This window comes from Octodon degus, unplaced genomic scaffold (genome assembly GCF_000260255.1).
Source record: "Octodon degus isolate 3935 unplaced genomic scaffold, OctDeg1.0 scaffold00007, whole genome shotgun sequence".
Classification (NCBI taxonomy): Eukaryota; Metazoa; Chordata; class Mammalia; order Rodentia; family Octodontidae; genus Octodon; species Octodon degus.
Genome location: NW_004524583.1, coordinates 5,377,737 through 5,400,223, shown reverse-complemented (window position 1 = coordinate 5,400,223; position 22,487 = coordinate 5,377,737). Strand labels below are relative to the sequence as shown.

Here is a 22,487-nt window from a genome sequence, read left to right as displayed (position 1 = left end):
AGAAAATGCGATCCTCAAGCTTTCTCAGTTATTTCTTGGGTACAGAGATTTAGAACATAAAGTACAGATAAACTTTTAGGGATACACAGAAGTGGTTTCAAATGTGGCCAGAATTCAGAATCCTGACTAGGCTCTGCCACCAGATATTCATTCTCATTCTCATTCATATTCTCTCTCTCTCTCTCTCTCTCTCTCTCTCTCTCTCTCTCTCTATCTCTCTCTCTCTCTCACCACAAACTGAACTTAGGGCCTCATGCTTGCCAGGCAGGCACTGTGCCACTGAGCTCTATCCCCCATCCACCACTAGATATTGCGAATAAGCAGGGCAGCAGAGATTTTAAAATCTCTCCAGGTGACACGGAGCCAAAGTTAAAAACCACTTCTGTGGAATATGTTATCATCCATTTTATCCAACTTTCACATTTACATAAGAAGGGAGTAGAACACAAAGGACACATAATTTTTTCAATGTGGCATTCGAACTGTGATGGAGCGCTCTAGTACCTGAGCCAATGCGGAGACCTGGATCTCAGTGTTACACTCCCTGCCCTCTGCTCTAAGTCATTACTGGTGACTTACCTGCCACCACCAAGGCTGAAAACCCAGCTTCTCCATCCATTGCTGCTTGGTTGTTAGCCTTGGAGGATATGCAGGCTCCTTAGCTCAGTCCATCAAAAATATGAAATATTGAAGTTAAAACACCTGGCACCTACAAAGAAGGAGGTCGTGTGGAAGAAAGAATTCAACTCAAAACTCCAGAATACAGAAGGAGTTTCAGGCAGTTATCACACCAAGAAAGTGTCATTGGTCAGCGAGAATCTATCAATGCAGCCAGACCACCCACTCGGCAAGCTTCCAACAGAAGTCAGGGTGGAAGAGGCTGAGGAAAAGTCTGGGATGGTACATGTTATCAAACTTAATGAATTGAAGGGCTGGCCAGAGAGCTCAGCAGACTAAAGGCACAGGGACTGGGGTTCAATCCCCAGTGGGCGGTGCCAGCCCTGCCCCCAGGGCACTCTGAGACTGGGTGTGGTAGTGTGTGCCTATAATCCCAGCACTTGGAAAGCTGAAAACAGGAGGATCGCTATGGGTCCAATCTGTGTAGTGAGACCCTGTAGACCCTATATAAAAAACATAAAATTAAATAAAAAGAATTGAGGTTAAATTAGGTCACATATACTGACCACTAGCTTCAAAATATCTTGCTCCAGACCACAGTTGATCTCCTGTTACTTTTAGAGAACTCTGCCAAGAATTCGAGGGCTTTATCAAGAGGGTTGTTCTGTAATCAGGAGACCTTGCTGGGCTAAGTGGATCTCAGTGTAGACCTAGGGGCCTATTATTTTATAGTTTTGGCCCAAAAGTAAGGATACTAAAAGGGTTTAGAGACATTTCCTATTGAAGAGATGAAAAAATTAACAAGGGAACAATTATCCTCCTGGCTCCTCCCCAGAATTCATGGTAAAAGAATGAGATGGGAAAGAGGAAGCCTTTCCCAAATTATGTTCCTTGAACTCTCTTTCCAGGGTAAGTGAATGAGTGTTCCTTTAAAGCAGCAGCTCACGATCTCACCAGGGTCATCGAAGCATGTGGAGGACCTCTCAGGCCTTATAGAGCAGTCTGAATTCAATGTGCAAGAGAGGGTGGAGCTTCCCAGGGAACTCCTGGTTTCTCTAGCATCGCTTCCCACATGATGTTGCACAGAACACTCTGGGGGTACTATTACTGCTAGGAGGAAGAAAAAAAGTCTCAATATCAAATATGCAATCTTGGGTCACTAAAATATGAGGGGACTTTTTTTCTTCATCAACACCCAAATTTAGAAGCAGACATTAACAGGATATTCCATCAATTTAATGCAATTCTGACACTATCTACCTAAGGATAGTGTCAGACCCTGCCAATTCAGTGAACCCACAGACTTGCCCCTCTTCTGACGCCATTCTCAAGCCCTGTTTATGACCTGCTTCTGTCCAATCAGCAACACTCTTGGAGGTGCTAACTCTTTTTTATCCAACTAATTGGCCAGATCAACTCACATAGCTCAGGGAAAGACTTTACTGATGCTAAAGGATGTTTAAAGACCACCGGGGGGATGATGTGCAAGGCAAAGCACATGAGAAGTACACAACTTCCACACCTCTGGGCATGCCACTCTCTAGAACTTCTATGTCTTCAGCTATCTGGAGGCTCAATACAACTAGGCGCTTGCAGGAGGAGGGGAGATGAGGCAAGGTATGCAGAATTCATTCACAAGCATGGCTGATGACGTCACTGGCCATGAGGGACCAACTCAACCTCTTTTTTATCCTCCAGAGGTTGGGGTGGAGGGGCAGAATTAGAAGTCCTGACCCTCTAATAAGGCCATGATCTTTCTGGTGACAAGCCTCTGTTCTGAAGCCAGTCACCAATCAGCATGCAAAAGACACTCTTATCATTCAGGAGAGCCTAAGAGTTTAGGAGCTGTGTGCCACAAAGCAGGAATCAAGATCAAGGTCATACTACTTAAGCCTACGAAGAGAGTATGCAGAAGGGTTCTGTCTTCCCAGTAGATTTCCCTCAGATCACAGAGTCTTTTAATACATTACCTGCTGGGAGGCAGGTAAATTGAACAAGGTGTGTTCTAGCGGCAACCTGAAGCGTAGCCTAACTAGCAGAGGTTTCAGCTTATCTCATAGACTTCTGAAATTAATCCTATGAACAGACCATGCAGAAGCGTTCTGTCTTACCAGTAGATTTCCCTCAGATCATATTATGAGCTCTGTAAGAGGGTTGACTGGAGGACTGACAATGAATTTTAATTCACTGGTGCCTTTGTTGGGGTTTGTTTTAGCCACCAAAACTACCCCTTGAAATACAGGGAAGAAATCAGTGTACCATTTTCAATATTCTCCACCTTTTATGTTAAATATTAAAAATACTTAGGCTGGGGATATAGCTCTGCAGCAGAAGCACCTGCCTGGCAAGCTCAGAGTCTTGAGTTCAATCCCTGGTCCAATAAATAAATAAATAAATAAATAAATAAATAAATAAATGTACTTGGAAGAGTCAAAAAAATGTGACAAATATTTCTTAGGCTAACAATTCTGTTCCCTGGTTCTTAAAAGTCCAGATTGGGGGTTAGCAATCTTTCTGGCAAGAGCTCATAAAGCAAGTATTTTGGGCTTTGTGGAGTAAATGGTCTCAGGTCCACCACCCAATTCTACTACTATAGTATAAAAGTGTCAATAGTCTTTACAGAAGCAAATGAATGTGGCTGTTTCAATAAAACCTTATTCACAAAACCTGGTGAAAAGCAGTGTTTGACTAGAGAGTAAGAGTTTTGCTGCTCTAGGTGAAGATGTTTGGTGAAGACGACCATGGTGTGTGCTTAGTTATGCCATCCGTCTCTCAACTCCTAGAAAAAGTTAAAGGGTAACCATGAAATCAGAAATATCTGAGGGCTGGAGGGGAAGCTCAGTGGTAGGAATCCATCCCCAGAATCACACAAAAAAATTATCTGGATGAAACTATTTCAGGATTAGAAAGTTCAGATCCAATCATAACAGTAAACAAAGATCTCTTTTTCTTTCTTTTTTTTTTTTTTAATCAGTTTTGTGAATGCAACAAATCATGGCTCTACCCTAAGTTTCTGGTTTCTGGTTGACAGGATGTTCCTTTTTCCTAGATTTAACCACAAAAAAAAAAAAAAAACACAACAAAACAAAACAAAAAATCCTGTAAATCAATATGTAACCAGACTGATGGCCATTATTAGGAGCAATATAAGACAAGGATTGGATTGGATATAAAGGAGATAGAGGTCAAATTTCCATAATAATAATGAAATAGTATTCAGTTTGTGTTTTAAACACAGGGAAGCTGCTTCTTATCTTAATGCTTTTTGCGATCTTGAACTAAAGTAAACCCTTCAGTGTTCTATAATTATCCTACTAGGGTTCAAGGATGGTACAAAGAAACTGAGCAATTGGTAATTTATCCAGAAGTGTTCAGATATTTGTACATTTTGCTTGGTGTTATGGTTTGTATCTAGCTGTCCCCCCAGAGCTTCATATAGTCATTGGAGCTGCTTCTAGAGTTTGTGATTAATGCATGATTCAATGCTGGGATTATGTGTGCTACACTTGCCCAGGGGCAGATAATCTGCATTACCATGCAAGGAGGGGAGAGAGGCTAGCTAGCAGCCACAGCTGTGACTCCTCCCTTTGCTCTTTGCTATTTTCTGCCACCATACGCTGCTGCCCTCTGCCATGTACCACTCTGCCTTGAAGCCAGCTGATTATGGACTGAAAGCTTTACTAACTGTGAGCTAAATAAACCTTTCCTTTCTTCATTTTATGTGACAGGTATTTTGTCCCAGCAATGAAGAAAGAATAACTGAGACACTTAGCATGTATATCCTTGTAATCCCAGAGACTCAGAAGGCTGAGACAAGAGAACTGCATATTAAATGGCCAGCCTGTGCAATTTAGTGAGACCTTGTCTCAAAATAATACACATGTGCCTTATAATTTCATTTGGAAATGCCATCCAAAAGAAGAAATCATTCCTCATTATCTACCTCATGTCAATTTGCCGAGATTTTCAGGTCTGACCTCATTTACACCCACATTTTAGTGTAACTGAGTAATACTGCTGCAGCCATGTTGGGCAAATTCCAGGCTAAGTACAAGCACTGATGCCTCAGCAGCAATTGAGTAATTAGTTAGAAATTTGTGAAAATAATAGGATGCATAAAGGCCCAAGGTCCTGTGATTTCATATGCAGCCAAGCACATTGTCATCACTCAGATGTGAAATTAATACAAGCATCCTTGCTCAACAGAAGTTGAACTGCACTTCGCAGCAAATTAAGCCACATACTCATTCTGGGAACCTCTTTTTTACCCTCCCTCCACAGTCTTTATGGAGTTATCTTGCTTTTCATAAAATGTCTGAGTGTCTATTTTTGTTGTCTAACTCTAGCAGGATGTGCTAAGAACTGAGAAAGACACTAAAGATCAGGAACATAAAGGTCATCACAAATTAACATGGTAATACCATCACACATCAACTGACTAGAGGTAAATCACCACAGCTTGGCATGCTGGAATAAAGATGATGATAGAAAGGATTACAGGATTAAGCAGGATATTATTTCTCATAGGATAAGTATTTGAACAGCTTATGGATATTCTCCAAGACTGACCTTTCCCTCTGTCTATTTCAATCTTGAGCATTTTCTCACCTGTTAAGTTTATAAAGAGATATCCTGATTTCTGCAACCAAATGGATTCCCATGGAGTCATCCAGCTCCTCTTCAGACCCATGTAAGAGCTTGGCAGAGGATCCTATAATTTTCTGAATAACCAGAGCTATGGAAAAGAAGCTCAGTTCCTGACAGAAGGTTTTCCCAGTGAGTCTCGCAACATAACTGGATAGCAACCCAACTTTGCTCTGGAAGGATAGTGGAGCATCAGACTGAAATGTCATCTTGGAGCTGAAACATATCCTAAACTCCTCAGAGAAACATCTTCTCAGCAGCAACAGCAAATTTCCTTGCCACAGTTTCATACACATTTCTTTGACATCATTTACTTCCTTGTAAATATGGCATAGAGGGTGCTTCTTGCCTTTGAATTATCCAGAAACCAAACTTCCATTTATTCACTCATTCATCTTTGTTGAATGGCTGCTATTGCCAAGAGTGAGTTCAACAGAAATGGTACACACATGAGTATGTATGCACACTCACATATACTTGCATGCACACACAGTACACATTGACTGAGTTTGTTCATTGAGTATTTTTCCCGGCTCATTTCTGACTGCTTTAGTCTTTCAGACCACAATGTTCTTCCCTTAATATTGTAGGAGGCACAGTCTTAACTCAGAGCATCGCCTCTTTAAACTTTATGCAGAAATTCCTATGTCTCTTTTTTAGGAAGAACTTTATTCATCACTTTGAACAAATTCTCAAAGAGGCATAGCCCTGAAACAGTGAAAATGCATCAAATAGATATTTATATAGCAACATCCACACTTACTTTTAAAGGAAATGTCAGTTTTATTCATATAAGCACTCACTATTTACATTCAGAAATCCTGACTTGCAAGATATCTTTCCATTCACCCTTTCATACGTGTTTTTCTACCCTCTAAGTTCATTTATGTTTAATCTCCTTGTAATGAATAGTTTCAATTATCATTCCCCTACAGAATAATTGTCTAGAGTAGGTTTTCATCAGGATTTGTGTTGATCTATTGCATCAAATTCACAGAATTTGCGCTCTTGAAGAATAAGGATAGGTCGTGGTTGAAGAATTGGTCTTACTAGACTGGCATCCCCAGAAAATGTCAAGCCATAATGAGACTGATTAAAGCACTTTCTTCCTGGATGTGATGGCTTCTGCATCTATATTTTCTCTCCCAACTCCTAGCTTCAGCTGGATGGTAGAGGGAGAAATCTGAATGCACAGTTAACACATAACCAAAACAGCCCTCAGAACTACAAAAGACAGAGTGATTTCACTTTTAGGCACCTAATTATCTCCAAGAGATTAAACACCTAAACAACTGTGTTGGTTTTTGAGAACACAGCCTCCTGCAAGGTCCGTTCACCTCTGTTCAAGTTGGCTGCACCTCCGCTTCCTCCTCCTCCTCTCCCCTCCTGGACTCTGGCTGGCTTTCCCAGTTTGAAGTCTTCTGCAGTGTTTCTGGTAAACTGCAAGGCTTATCAACCAGTCTCCTTATCCTCAAGGGTATATTAAATATCAAATCAAAACACTGCAGAGTTGGACTAACAATACTTCAGTCCTATAATAATTTTTAATGATTAGAGCAAGCCGATTTTTACTTGCAGGAGTTGGAGAGGAAGAGGATAACTTGTGATGAACTCCCAGCTCTTTATTTGGTTTTCAAGAGTCTGGGAACAGAATGTGATCTGTAAACTACATATTCCAAAGGATACAAAGAGAGCTGCATCCAATGTGGCCCTTATGCTGGGCTTTATCATCTTCTGACAAAAAAAAGTGTGCTGTTCAAGATTTTCTGTCCAGTTGTTTTCTCCAAGGTGGCTCTTGAGAATTTCAACTATCAAAGATCTTCATGAGCATAATGGGTTGAAGAAATCAAACTGGACAGACTGGTGATTGGAGTCTTACATGACAATAATCCACTGGGAAAGCACTGATTGAATGACTTGGCATCTCAGTGAGTCTTTAAACTTGCATGAGATCGACTCTCTGAATCAGACGTTAACAATGCCTTGTTCATGTGTTTGGCCCTTAGCTTCATGCAACTAGCAGTTGGTGAAGCCTTTAAGTGGTAGAATCTAGTACAAGGAAGTTGGGTTGGATGTGTGTCCTTGAAGAGGATTCTGGGAGCTCAGGCAGTTCTTACTCTCTCTTTGGCGTCCTAACCATGACGAGGTAAGCAGTTTCCCCAGGTACTATGTGCCCCTGCCATAAGATGCTGCCTCAACACAGGCTCAGAAACAATGGAACCAAGTGACCAAGGATGAAAGCCTCTGAAACTGTGAACCAAAATAAACCGTTCCTATTTTTAAGTTGACTATTCCAAGTGTTTTGTTACAATAACAAAAGCGAACTAATGCATCTTGAAGGCTGAGTGTCTAGCTACTACTCGGATAGGCAATGTCTGTTCCAACCCCTTAAAATCCAGGTGCTTCAGTAATCACTGCCATCAGGAAGGTCACTGTTGGCCAATCAGCCATACCATATGCTAAGTCTTCTGTTCTTTCATTCTGTTATTAAAGCCATCCTCAGAGATTATTAACATTGCCTACCTCACTCTCTCAGAGGGAAAAACTATTGGTTTAATATGTTTTACCAATCACAATTTCCATCCATGAAATAGTGATAGGGTACTGAACTTAGGCATGCAGCAATGAAAAAAGTAGAACTTTCATCTTGCTTGGGAAGACAAGAAAGAAGTAAAAACAGAACAACAAAGACCTAAGTAATAGCAGATTTGGACAATTCCATTAAAGAAATAAAGATCGTAAGGAAAGACACTGGCAATGGCTGTTTTAGATTAAGTAGTTTTAACGTCTAGTTTTAAAAAATTTGAAATGTTTACCAATTTGTAAGATCTCAGTATATCACATGTGCACCTCAGTGCTTCTTACCTGGTTCGTCCTGCATCCTACCCATAAGGGGAAGATAGACCTCCAACACTGGTGTTGATAAAATTCTTGTTACTCCCACTCCTGCAGCAAAATCTCACCTGGATACAATTAGCCAGAGAACTGTTCAGCTGTGAGGGCTCTGGAAAATCCTCAGTCACACTATTATTAACTATCATCCATAAGAATTTTCTATCCTAAGCCAGGTATAGTAGCACATGCCTCCATTCATTCCCCTCAAAATATTCTTCCTTGCTTTGAACACACTTATCCCATCTTTCCTGCCACTTTCTGAAGTGGTTTTGGAAGTCCTCTTTCACCAGTGTCTGTATAATGTGTGAGCTAAAAAAAAAAAAAAATACAGTAAATGTGTCAGCCAAGAACCAGCCAACAGAAAGCCTCATAAAAAAAGGTACAGAATAAAAGTAAAACCAAAATAGATAAAGATCTAAATATTAAAACAGAAAAACTAAATCTGCTGGAAAGTAGAATAGATAGAACTCGCGAAGACATAGGTGTAGGCAAAGACTTCATGAACAAAGCCCAAACTGTGTAAGAAATAAGAAGAATGAAGAACTGGGATTGCATCAGAAAGCTTCTGCATAGCAAAAGAAACCATGAACAGAGTGAAGACATAACCCACAGAGTGGGGGAAAAAATTTTGTCAGCTGTTCTTCAGGCAAAGGAATAATATTGCGAATATATAAAGAACTAAAAAAAAAAAAAAACATCAACCTCCCCCACATTTAAAGACCTAATCAAAAAAGGGCATCTGAAATCAATACACACTTCTCAGATGAAGAACTAGAAGCAGCAAATAAATATATCAACAAATGTTGAACATCACTGGTCATTCAAGAGATGTGAATATAAACAACACTGGGGTTTCATTTCACCCCCGAAAAAAGAGGCTATTATTAAGAAGTCAACCAATAACAAAGGTTGGCAGGTCTGTGCAAAAAAAGAAAACCTTCTCTACTGTTGGTGGGAGTGTAGACTGGTGTAACCACTATATAAATTCCTCAAAAAACCATTTGACCCAGCTTTGCTTGTTCTTGGCACCTTCCTGAAAGAATTAAAATCATTTTCCACAACAATATATGCACATCCATGTGTACAGCAGCAAAGTCTATAATAGCTACATCTTGAAAACAGCCAAAGTGCCCATCAACTATAGAATGGGTAAGAAAGATGTGGGGGGGGGGTTATATGCAGTGGAGTACTATTCTGCCATAAAGAAAACTAAACTTGAGGCATTTCTGGATAAAGGGGTGTACTTTCAGGCCATACCCTTCAGTGAAATGAATTGGACACACATATTCAAATATTACATGATTTCTCTTGTATGAGAAACTAAAAGAGAAAATACGGACCAAAATACATAATAGACATTGTGAAAGAGGAAAACAAAGTGTTCATATGGGAAGGGGCAAGGAAGGAAGGGAAAAGGAAGAGAATGAAAGGGAAAATGGAAACAAATCTTACATGAATAAGGAGAGGAAGAAGGATTGAGGGAGGGGAAGGAAATGGGATAAAACAATCAAGCTATATCATGTACAAATTCCATGTGATGCATATTATCATCATGTAGACGTAAAATGTACCAATAAAATTAAATTTAAAAATATTCCTGTGTATCTTTGACTACCTTATTCACCAGATCTTGCACGATCTGACTTTGGCATCTTTCACAAAGTCATACAGACCATGAAAGGGAAGTGCTTTAAATCAATTCAGGACATTAAAGCAACCACAAAAGGGCAACTAAAGACATTATCCAAAAGGATTTCCAGAATTGCCCCAGAACGTGACAAGAATGTTGAAAGCAAGAGGGGAGCATTGTTTTGAGAGAAATGAAGGACAATGTCTTTTATTGTAATAAAATTATTACAATTTAAACATTAACAGCATTTTTGATTACAGTAGTTAAAGCATTATTTGTATCTAAGCAGACCACCCTAGAGTCTTTATTGCGCTCATTTTGCATCATCCATGGTGCTTAAGACTAGGAATGAGTCTTTTTTTTTTTTTTACATTTTATTTTATTTTAAAGAGCAAAAACAAAAGCAAATACAAATTGCAAAAACAAAGATGGAAACAGAGTGACATAAAACAATACATATGGTACAGAGTGTTGTTTTCTTTGTGGTGCCGTGGATCCAACCCCTGTATGTGTAGGTGAGCACTACCACTAAGCCACTTCCTCAGCCTGTGAATTACCTTTAATGTGTAAATTGGGATCATCTATAACAAATGCATATGAGCTCTATTCACCTTTAGTTAACTTTGGCCTCTTAAAATACTATAGGGGGAGGCCAGTTTCTTATCCCTTTGGATGAAATTTGGTTCCCAGACTACTTTGCTACTTGAGTTGCTTCAACAATATAAAACTCTCAAATGGCTGAAGTGTTTTCAAAATGGAAAGATCAATGTATCCACCAAATCCTTCCCACTGAAGGTATATGCTATAATCTTATTTGTCTGAACACCTCCTCTGACTACCAAAAATAGTGTTGTTATACACCACACAGGTCAGTCAACTTAATTCGAAACTCAAGTAAACATTAGATAACTATTTTATGTGCAAACATTTCAAAAATTGCATGGGGAATACTTACACTAAAATTTGATGCAGTCAAATTCTAAAGATTAAAAAAATAATAAAATTTAAATTTAACTGGCATGCTATATTTTTATTCAGGCATCCCTGCTCAAAAATATGAATCTTTCACAGTCTCTGTCATCACCCACCACCTTTAACACTTCCATTTCATTGCTGACTTAAGCCCTGTCTTCAAAAACAGATGTGAATACTGATCGATATTGAAAACAAACATTAAAACCAGTAGGTAGTGAAGAAGATAGAAAACACAATCCACTGGCCAGGGAAATTAGAAATCTAGACAACTTTTCCCCCCTTTCTGAGACAGGATCTCATATGCAGTTCAGGCTGGCCTTGAACTCGCTTTGTGCTCCAGGCTGGCCTTGAACTGGCAGTGATCGTCCTGCCTGAGCCTCCTGAGTGCTGGAATTACAAGCGTGAACCACCACACCCAGCTAGATGACTTTGATGAAATTTAGATACACACATTAGATCATAAACACGTTCATTTTGAGAGACAACTTCCATAATTACATATACATTTTGCACAACTAGAACACAGAATGTTTCGAGTTCTTAAACTAGAAAAGTATCTTCTAGATTCGTAAAAAACAGTTAATAACTAGGGAGACCACGTTCACATTTTACTTCAGTATTTGCACTAACATGATATGATTGCTTAAGCCCACCTAACTCACTCTTTTCCTCTCTCTCTGTCACTGTCTGTTTAGTTACCTAAACAAGAATAGATACCTGACAGTTATCGACAAAGACGCATTTGGAGGAGTACACAGCGGACCAACCCTACTGTAAGTAAAACATAAAATATAATACTTTAGTGGGTTTTTTTTCTTTTACATTTTTTGGAATAGAAGAAGTATGAAGAAGAAAAGCTGATATTCAAAGATAGAGAATGTTGTTGTCTTAGGTTAAAAAAAAAAAAAAACTTCTGCTAATAATTTCTGCCCAGCTGTTGAAGCTACTTCTTGGAAGACAGTTCTTGTTCTTTGAGACTCAGAGACTCCAAATCCTCAGAGCAGGCCCTCCTGATGCCTGGCCAGGCAGCCACCCAGCTTCCACATTCATGGAGGCTTCTGCTCATGGAGTAGCAACTGTTTGCAACTTTCTAAGATATTCAAATAGTAGAAGGCACTCTAGTCTTCACAGAGAAAGTACCCCTGCATGCACGCTGAATAATATCTGGCAAATACAAGTGATGCTTTGACTCGTATTGGGAAGAAGATGCGATTATACACATTTTTTTAAAGAGCTGAAAATATTGATTGCACCATGATTCTGTTAACTGTTTCTCTCCAGCCACTTTGTTCCCTGAGCCAGAAATGAAGATAGGGCCTTTATATAGAATTATATCCTCAGCCCCTTTTGTTTATTTATTTATTTATTTTGTATTTTAGGGAAGGGTTTACAGGGTGTTCAGGGTCTCACTACTAGATTGGACTCAGAGTGATCTACCAGTTTACAGCCTCCCAAAAGCTGGAATTATAGGTGTATTCTACCACGCCCAGTTTCAATTGCTGTGCCCTGGGGGTGGGGCCGGCAAAACAGGCCCAGGGATCAGACCCCTGGCCCTTTCACCCGCTTGTAGGTGCTTTAATCCGCTGAGCTATTTGGCTGGCCCTGTCCCTTTTGTTTTTTGAGACGGCCTTGGCATTTCACTAAGATTCCCAAACTGGACTCAGCCTTGCAATCCTCGGGTGTCAGTTTTGAGGGGTGCTGGGATTACAGGTGTGTGCCACATCTGGATCCTGCCAGCCTCTTTCTTAGTGCCACCATCTTCTCCATCCCCTAGTGTTGCCCTAATTTAGAATCTATCAGTGAACATCTAGCTTAGGCTTTGTGAAGGGTGATACAGCACCAAGATGAGCAAGGCCATTAAGAAAAAAGTTGTTTATGTTTCTAATAAAAACAAATGATTTATTAATATTCTGCACGCAGGTGACCGACCATTGCTATTCAGGTAGAGAATAGATGCATCTTTAGAGCAGAGTGGATGACCCACAGCCCTAAGATCTTGGCACCTTCACTATTCCACATTTAATAATTTTACCTCACTTTTAGATTAAATGTAACCAGTTAAGTGGTTTGGGGTCCTACTCCCTTAAAAATTCCTGTACCCAGTGAGGAGTTACTGATAACTCATCACAAAATATTCAAATGCATTATGTTTTTGGTTTTGCCTCTTCAAAAGGATGAACAGAAGAGACCTGCGTTAGCCTTTTCTGTGCTAGGTCTCCATCAGTATTTCTTCCTAATCTAGAAGTCATCTTTATCTGCACTTTCAAGGTAAAGGTGATAGTTCCACAGTGAATGAGGGAAGCCAGGTGTGGTGGTACACACCTGCAATCCCAGCGCTCGGTAGGTTCAGGCAGGAGGATCATTGAGAGTTTGAGACCAGCCTAGGCTACAAAGTGAGCATCCGGCCAGCCTGAACCACATAGTGAAACCCTGTCTCAAAAAGATAAAAAAAAAAAAAAGAATGAGTAAATTTATTTCTTTTCTAAAGAAATTTAGTCTGCAGAAACCCTTGAGAAAAGGCTATTTGCAAACAGATATTTTGTGATTTTTTTTGTTATTAGCAGTGAATGCCATAAAAATCCTTTTTTTTTTTTGAAAAATCAGGAATTAAAAAAAAAAGAAAAATCAGGAATAGAATTTAACTTTTAAAATCCATCCAATTTGGTCTGTATGTGCTGAATGGTGCCCACACACCTCCCCCATCAAACTAAAATGTTGAGCCTTGGAGGGTGAGGTAGAATGCCACTGTGTGGATCACTGGGGCCCACCAGTGGTGGGTCGTGTGGCCCAGCCGTGGGGCCTGCTTTGGCCCCTTGCCTCTTCTACTCGGGCAGTTTCTTTGTTCTCACTCGTTGTTATGAGGAACTAAGCAGCTTCACTGCCCCACACACTTCCATCATAATGTCTCTGCCTGAAGCAGCCAATAATGGACTGAAACAGTGAAAAACTGAAAATGACACATCTCCTTCTTTAAGTTGTGGGTGCTGGGTATTGTGTCTCATGGCCAGGAAGCTGTTGCCACAGAAGTGGGTTGGTTGCTATGACTGCACCTGACCCAGTGCACAGCAAGCTCCAGGGTACAAAAGTGTCAAACTTTCCTTTGAAAGAAATGTCCCCGGAAACCCCTGCTCAAGAGCCTTGCAGGATATGAGTTACCCGGGATTCACTTCACCATGTTTAGCAAGCTGAGCACCTCAAGGCTGCTGTAGCCACGGTCCCAGAGCAGCTGGCTTTTTCTGGGAGCAGACCTTGGCATTGGCCGTGTAATGCCAATCTTACCAGCATGCAGAATGCAAAAGTTGTGGGGTCAGAAATTCTTTCATCATGATTTCCAAGGAAGGTCAGCAAAGCCAGGCAAAGCCCCCACAAAGGGACTTCATGAAGTGGTGGGAAGGAAGTCAAATTTGCAGTGGAGGCAAGGAAGCTGGAGATACCCACAAACAGGGAATGCCTGCTAAGGAAAGCTGTGAGAAATAAAGGACTTAGCCAGAAGAGAGGCTGCCATCAATAATAGCACAAGGAGGGGGCTGATCAGGGCTGTGAGAACTCACATCCCACCACCGTGAGCCCCAAGGGCCAGGTGTACAGCTACATAATTTAATGTTTGCTCTGCTGGGTTCCAGTCTAGCTTTGATCCAATTCTTTTTTATCCTTCTATTCATCCCTTTTCGAATGGGAATGTTTATCTTGTGCCATTGTACCTTGGGATTGTGTAATTTATTTTTTATTCATATAGAGGATCATAGATAAGAGTTTGCTTTGAGTCTCAGAAGAGACTTGGACTTTTGAAAAATGCTACAACTACTGAGAGCTGGATTGTGGTATTTCAGGCTTCACTGAGATAGCTATGTTAGGCAGAATTATGAACTTGCTATTGTCTTCATTTAGAGATGAGGTATGGTTTAAAGAGAGATATTTAGGAAGCAAGTTGACAAGGGTTGGGATACGGTGCTCACAGTGGAGTTTCAATTTGATTGGCTTTAGGATTCACCCCGGGAGACTGGTGGAGGATACTCCAGGTGTACCTGGGCAGGTCAGGGGGCCTGGGATTGTGATCTGTGTTTCTGTTCCTCATCCATTCCACTCTGGCACTGTTCCACTGCTCTGATTTTCTACTTCCATGAAATATACAATTTTTCTGTGCCACACCCTTCTGCCATGAGGCTTCTTCATTGGAGTCAGCTGATTATGGGTTGAAAACATGAGCAGATTAATTCTCTCTTCCTTTACATTGTGGGTACTGGGTAGTGTGTGTTTAATCAGAAAGCTAACACAATATCTCAGCATCTAATACCTTCGAATGTGATGCTATTTGGAGATAAGAATCCTCAAAAAGGTAATTCAGTGCCAGCGTGATAGCTCAGCAGACTGTGTCTGCTTAGGCAAGCACAGGTAACAGGGTTCAATCCCTGCCACCACATGCCACACCAGCTCCACTCACAGGCATGTTGACTGGGCCACCCTGTCCAGGCATGGTGGTGCATGCCTATAATCCCAGTGCTGAGAAGGTTGAAAACAGGAAGATTACTACAAGTCTGAACAGCATAGTGGGACCCTGTACCAAAGTACATTTTAAAAATAAATAAATAAATAAAAAGGTAATTCAACTAAGATACAGTTGTTAGGCTGTACCCTAATCTAGTATGACTACTATTCTAAAAGAGGATGTTAGAACATGCAGAGAGATGCCAGGCAGGCAAATGCACAAAGGAAAATCCAAGTAAGGAGCAGATAGCTATAGGTAAGCCAAGGAAAGAGGCTTCAGGAGGAACCAAGGTTGGTAATGCTTTGATCTAAGAATTGCAGCATCCATAATAATCAGAAAATAAGGGCTGGCCAAAAAGCTCAGTGGATTAAAGCACCTGCAAGCAGGTGCAGGGGCCAGGGTTCACCAAGCCTGCCGTTTTGGCCCCACCCCCCGGGGCACACTGAGATGGCAATTAAGATTGGGTGTGGTGGTGCACACCTGTAATCCCAGCTCTCAGAAGGCTGTAAACAGGCAGGTCATTATGAGTCTGATCCAGTAGTGAGATCCTGAACACCCTGTGTAGACCCTTCCCTAAAATACAAAAAAAGAAAAGAAATTTTGGTTGCCTAAGATGACAAATCTGTGGTAGGTTTTATGATGACCATTATGGTTTAAAACTAAAGATCTCCCAAGATCCTCATATGCTCATAGGTGGGCTTTTACAGGATGACCAAAGAGTACATTGGAAGCCTGAAGGAACTGGAGGCAAATGCCCAGAGGCAATGGCAATAACCACTGCTGATGATGGATTACTGGGGTTTACAGTTGACTTGCCATTAGGAGGTAAGGTCTGGTCAGAAGTGGCAGGTAGTGATGCAGGCCTGTAATCCCAGCACTCAGGAGGCTAAGGCAGGAGGATTGTTGTGAGTTCAAGACCAGCCTGGGGTACAGAGTGAGCTCAAGGCCATCCTGAACTAACTGCATAGTGAGACCCTGTCTCAAAAAGACCAAAAAAAAAGTCATTAGTAGAAGTGGCAGGTCACTGAGGGTGTAGCCTGGAAGGGTTCATCTCCCTCCTTGGTGCCTCTTGATCCATCCCTGCTTCCTGATCACCATGCTTTGGGCAGCTCTTTGCAGCTCTCCTCCACCATGTCCTTCTGCCATGTTACCCTGCTGTGAAGCCAACTAACTATGGACTGAAACCTCAACAAACGTGAGCCACAATAAACTACTCTTTCCTTAAATATAGGTGTCAGGCATTGCGTTCCAGCAACAGGAAAGGCAGCTAAGACACTTACTCTAGCAAAGTGATGGCAGTGGAGCAATGTAATCTAGTGGGTTTTAAATCCATGTGTAGAAAGCATGAAAATGAAATGCCTTCAGGTTAGTTTGCAAAAACAACTCATTGACATCAGAGAATATGAGTTTCAATAAAAGTATACATTTTATTCCTGAACTGTTTTTGAAAAATGAGAATGTTAATCTAATGAAATTACTCTTGGGAAAAATAAAAGATTCTGTCTCAAACATAAATTTCATATTATCAACTCCCAGTAATCATGTAATCTACATACAGAACTTCCCATATGCCTCTTTCACAGATAAAAACATATCCAAAGATTACCAGATTTTTAAGGAAAGCCAGTGACCCAAAAAACACCAATGTTTTGAAGTTTCAGTGTATGAACCTTTCACTTCTTTAGTGAAATTTATTTCAAAGTAATTTTTGTTCGTTTCTGATGCCACTACAAAATGGGAACATTTTGTTTTTTCTCATAGCTCATTGTTAATTTATAGAAATGCAACTAAATTGGTATGTTGATTTTATCATCTCACAACTTTTACTGAATTGATTTACTAATTCTAATGGGTTTTTGGTGGAGACTTGGGGTATATAAAATCATATCCACAAACAGACCATTTTTCTTTTTTTTCTCTTTTTTAAAAATTTCTTATTTGGATGGCCTTCCTCCTCTCCTTTTCCTCCTCCTTTTCTCTTTTTCTTTCTCCTTCCTTTTCTCCTCCTCCTCCTCCTTCTTCCTGTCTGTCTGTCTGTCTCTCTCTCTCTCTCTCTCTCTCTCTCTGTGTGTGTGTGTGTGTGTGTGTGTGTGTGTGTGTGTGTACTGGGGGTTGAACCTAGGACCCTTACACTGAGCTACATCTCCAGCCCCTTTTATACTATTTATCATTTATTCTGAGACTGGGTCTCACAAAGTTGCCCAGGTTGGGTTAAAACTTGTCATGCTCCTGCCTCAGTCTCCTAGAGTGCTGAGAGTACAAGTATAACCAGATCCTTTTATTTCCTTTGCATATCCAACTTTTCTGACTAGGAAGTTCAGTAGTATGTTGGATAGACATGAGAACATAAAAACAGGCACAGGAAAAACTGAACTTGCTAATGCTTTGATCTGAGAACTGAAGTATCCATAATAATAAAAAAATAAATTTTGGTTGCCTTAGATGTCAAATCTGTAGTAGTTTTATGATGACCATTTTGGTTTGTAACTAGATAGCAAGATCAAAGAAGAGAGAAAGGAAGAGGGACATGGGAAGAAATGAAAAAGCTCTAAAGTTATAACAAATATCTTTCACAAAACAGAAGAATTCCTTTCACAGAAACATTCTGAAAATAAGAGATTTTGGAAATTAAAAATATGATAGTCATATCAAAAAAATTATAAAGCTAGTTTTGTTTTAAATGACAAAGTGGGTAACTTATTGCCGAGCCATAAAAATGTAGAATAGAACAAAGCGAAGAAAACTAGAAGTCCAAGACAGATAGTCAAATACCTAATTAACAAAAGTTTTAGGAAGAAAAGCAAACACCATAAAAGAAATTAGTGGGAGATGATGTCTCATAAATGAAGAAAATGAGTTTTCATGATAAAAAAAAAAACTAGAAAGAACACACATGGCTGAAAAACAGAAGGCATGAAGGTATATGATGAGACATGAACATATAGAATAAAAAGAATGACCTAAATGTTTGTACAGACAAAAAGCATGCTACTTGTGAAGGCTAAAGACGTGAAATGGCAGGGCTGGCCAGATAGCTCAGTGGATTAAAGCACCTGCTTAGGCAGATGCAGGGGCCGGGGATTTGATACCCCAGCATGTTGTGCCAGCTCCACCCCCAGGGCGTGCTGAGATGGTGATTGAGACTGGGCGTGGTGGTGTGTGTCTGTAATCTCAGGGCTTGGGAGGCTGAAAACAGGAGGATCACTATGAGTCTGATCTGTGTAGTAAGACCCTGTAGACCCTGTACTAAATACATTAAAAATAATAAAATAAAATAATTTTTTTAAATAAATGAAATGGCATCAGTCTTCTCAGCAGTGACAAGGAAAGATGATACAGAACACCCGTGAAATATGGGGAAAAAGCAATTTCCAAGCTATTGGCCAGTATGATTATGAATTACATTATGTCAACTTGACATGAGTACTGACGGCCTAGATCAGTCAACTCTGGGTGTAGCTGTGGATTGTGGACACACAGGCCAATAACTGAGGTGGGTAGACCTACCCTAGATGAACACTTGAATAAACTTGTAGCCTGGATGGATGGAAAAAAGAAAAGAATAAGAAAGTCTCATTTTCTTTTTTAGAGATTTCTGATTACTGCCATTGTCCTTGGGTGTTTGCCTCCAGTTTCTTTGGGCTTCCAATGCACTCTTTGGTCTTCCAACACAGACCCTTCAGTTTTCTGACACAGACTCATGCCAGAGACTACAGTGAGCTTCAGGACCTCAACCTTTGACCTGGCCACACAGGTGGCCATTTTGTATTCTTCTACCCCTGATTTTACAGGTAGTTCTTGTATGGCTACATTGTAAATATAAATATATATAATCTGTTCCTCTAATGAATCTTAACTGGTACATCAATTATGATAAGAAAATACATTTTACTACATTCAGCTTCTAGGAACATAGCTTTTCTTAATTTTTTATTAATTTTAATGAGAAAGAAATAGCAATGAGGCAGTTTCAAAACAGGTTAGTAGGACGGTTACAATAATTAATACATTATATATTGTTACTACTTCATAGTACTTATTTGGAGTACAAGATGCAGACATGGTATCTTGTCTAAACACTATTAGTACAAATCTATCTTTTCATTGAACTAAGAGAAAGTAGCTGTATAACTGTCCTATTTTGTTCATACAGATTTTTTTTCACTACAAAATGGTCCTTCATTTAAATCCCCCTTTTTTTGTTTTGTTTTATCAGAGATGGGTGTTCCATTGCTGTTAGTAAAGCTGTATTTGGAGAAGTCTTTAAAGGACCTTTTCAATTTGATGCTAGTTTAAATATTGTAGGTACTTGAACTCAGCAAAATAACTCGCTATAGTCCAATTTTAGGAACATAACTTTTTATTCACCCTTTCTTGAAGCATATCCAGGAAAGAGAAGAATGAGAATTAAAAGATGGTGATTACCATGAGACAGAAGCTAATAGAATTCTTAACATCAGCACAAAGGAAGGTCCTAGGCTGCAACATCAGAACTGAAGGATAAAGGGCTCCAAAAAGGTTTTTTGGAAATAAGTGAGGATTCATAAGTTTTCAGGCAGGATTATGTATATGGAAAAGCTAATTTCAGAAGTGTTTTACAGAACTTTGGACATCTGTGAAGACTTAACATTAGATCCATTCAAAGCAAGGTGGAAAACTGGAGGCAAAGAAGCAGACAGACATGTCATGCCGAAACAAACAAACAGTTACACTAGAAAGTCAATAAAATCATACTATACAGAAATGTAATAATGGAAATGTTGAATATGGGTTTTACCAAATAAATCCTAAAATTGCTTTACAGACTAGAAAGGTTTCATGAGAGTAAATGTGGATGGGTGAAGGATTATGGAAAAGCCTCATGCTCTATAGTAGAAAGTCAGTAGGTGAAATTTTCAAAACTGTGGAATGAAATGGCCAAAGCTGAAACTAATTGCTTCTGGGCCATCAGAAATCAGAGGGCAGGGAGGCCGAGGACAGAGTCTGCTGTTTGTGTTATCAAGCCTCCAATGTAATTTACTTTTTAAAAATAAACCTATGTATTATGTAGATAAAAGTTAAATTGGGGGGGAGCCACAAAGTATAGAAAGAGAAATCAATGAGATGTCTGCAATTGGATAGTCAGTAGGAGGAAAGTAAAAAAGAGTCCAAGTTTAAAAAAGAAAGAGTGGTCACATTCTTCAAATTCCAAGCACAGATATCATATTAAAATGTTTTTGTTGGGCCTGCCAATGCTCAGCAGACTAAAGCACCTGCAAGCAGTCACAGTGACCCGGAGTTTGATTCCCTCCCCCACTCCCCTGCAGTGCTGGCCCCACCCCCAGGCCATAATTGAGACTGGGCGTGGTGGCACATGCCTATAATCCCCGCACATGGGAGGCTGTAAACAAAAGAATCACTAGGAGTCCAATCTAGCAGTGAGACACAGACCCTTCCCTGAAACACAAGAAAAAAAATGCTTTTGTTAACTAATCAGGCATGCCCAGTAGGATCTACTTAGTTCTTACCTTGAACAACCTTCAAAATGTTCATAACTTGATTTCCCACAAATCTTCCAATAATTAGATTTTAAGAGTCCAGAAGAAATGGACTGTATCTCAAAGTTTTATATTACTACACCCCTCCAAAAAAAGAAAGTAAGTATCCAATAAATAGTTAATGAATTTCTGTTGAATTATCAAAAGTGATATAGGGGAATGAAATTTCCAATCTGAAAGATATCCGGGGCAAGTTCATGTTCTCTAAAAATCAAAGAATAATTTTAGAAGAAATAGAGGCTAAAGGCAGAACATATTTGTTGAGGAAAAGAAATCTTCTGTCCAAACAAAGGACAAAAGGGGATCTAAGTGGGTTTCCAAGGAACCCATCTTTTCCAGGGATTTGTATAAAGTAAAACCATGAGGTGAGGTGGGTCCACGGTGGAAAATATAGGAACTTACTATGTGGGTATAAAGTGAAACAAAACTATGGTCAACTAGTAAGATTACAAGCACCATCACTCAGGTAAAATTGATTAAATGAGGATCAGATAGGGAAGTGAGTCATGTAACAAGGGGACATGAATACGGAACAGGGGTTCTTCCTGTAGTGGGTTGGGTTAGTGGTTCTTCCTGGTGACTTATTTTTCAAAGTGACTGATACCTATATAGAATATCAGTCCCTGATACCCACCCCTATGGAGGTACAGGGATACCTTTGTTTCATCTTTTGTCTTCAGGTCTGGCCCACACTAGGAGTGTCTGTCTGTCCCACCACTGCAAGGCATCTGTGTTCCATACTGGCTCCTTGAGGGCCCAGCCCAGTCTGACTGCCTGTAATATTTCTATCTAACTCAGCTGCCTACAACAAAAGGCCCCAGTTTGGTTGTCAGTTCATGTAAAAACCGAACTCGGAAAGCCTGAAATCCAATCTAACAAAAAGAGAATTTGTTGCTCTGTGTATTTCTGCCTCACAAAGTTTTCTGTAAAAGAACATAATTATCTCTAACAGTCAACAAAAACAATCAAATTTGTCCACCTTGTCTGTCACCTTTTCTCTGGTCATTTCTCAAAAGAGAATCTAATTTAAAGCTAGAGCAACATATACAATAAGATCTTGTAACTAGTCTTGGATTTTAAGAATAGGGCTTTTAAATTTAGCTTCGGAATTTACTTACTGATTTTGCTAATCAAGCTATGCAATCTTGTGTTCTGTTTTCACACTTTCTAATTTTTTCCCCCTAATTTTAGGGAAGGGTCTACAGGGTGTTCAGGGTCTCACTACTAGATCAGACACATAAGAATCCCAAGTGCTGGGATTCTTGCCCAGTCTCAATTGCTAACTCAGTATGACCCAGGGGTGGGGCCGGAACAACAGGCCTGGGGATCAAACCCCAGACCCCTGCACCTGCTTGCAGGTGCTTTAATCTGCTAAGCTATTTGGCTGGCCCATGTTTTCTAATTTTGATTATCTTGTTTTCTTTTTCTTTTGTTTTAAAAGAGAAACTCTTGATGTCTATTATGCCAAAGAAAAGAACACAATGAAATGTAGTGCTTTTCATAATAATCAGCATTCTCTAAATTCCAAATTATGTAACTCATTTAGCATACAGATGAAAATTACTATAATGTACTGTAATAGTTTGAATTGCTACTATAAGTACCTCTCAGGAAGATAGAATCTTTGCGATAATATGTTTCAGTTTGCATTACACATATCAGCAAAAACAAATTTCAAAAATATGTTATTGCTTTGAGCTAA

At 39.9% G+C, this 22,487-nt stretch overlaps 1 protein-coding gene across 2 annotated transcripts in view; it reads left to right on the top strand.

Annotated features, from left to right (window-relative positions):
* Tshr (thyroid stimulating hormone receptor) overlaps positions 1–22,487 on the top strand; it is a 226,920-nt gene that overhangs the window by 148,231 nt on the left and 56,202 nt on the right. For both annotated transcript variants that reach the window (XM_023702145.1, XM_004624709.2), the window contains exon 8: positions 11,458–11,535. In XM_023702145.1, the coding sequence (XP_023557913.1) occupies positions 11,458–11,535 (78 nt within the window). The remainder of the gene's footprint in view (positions 1–11,457; positions 11,536–22,487) is intronic.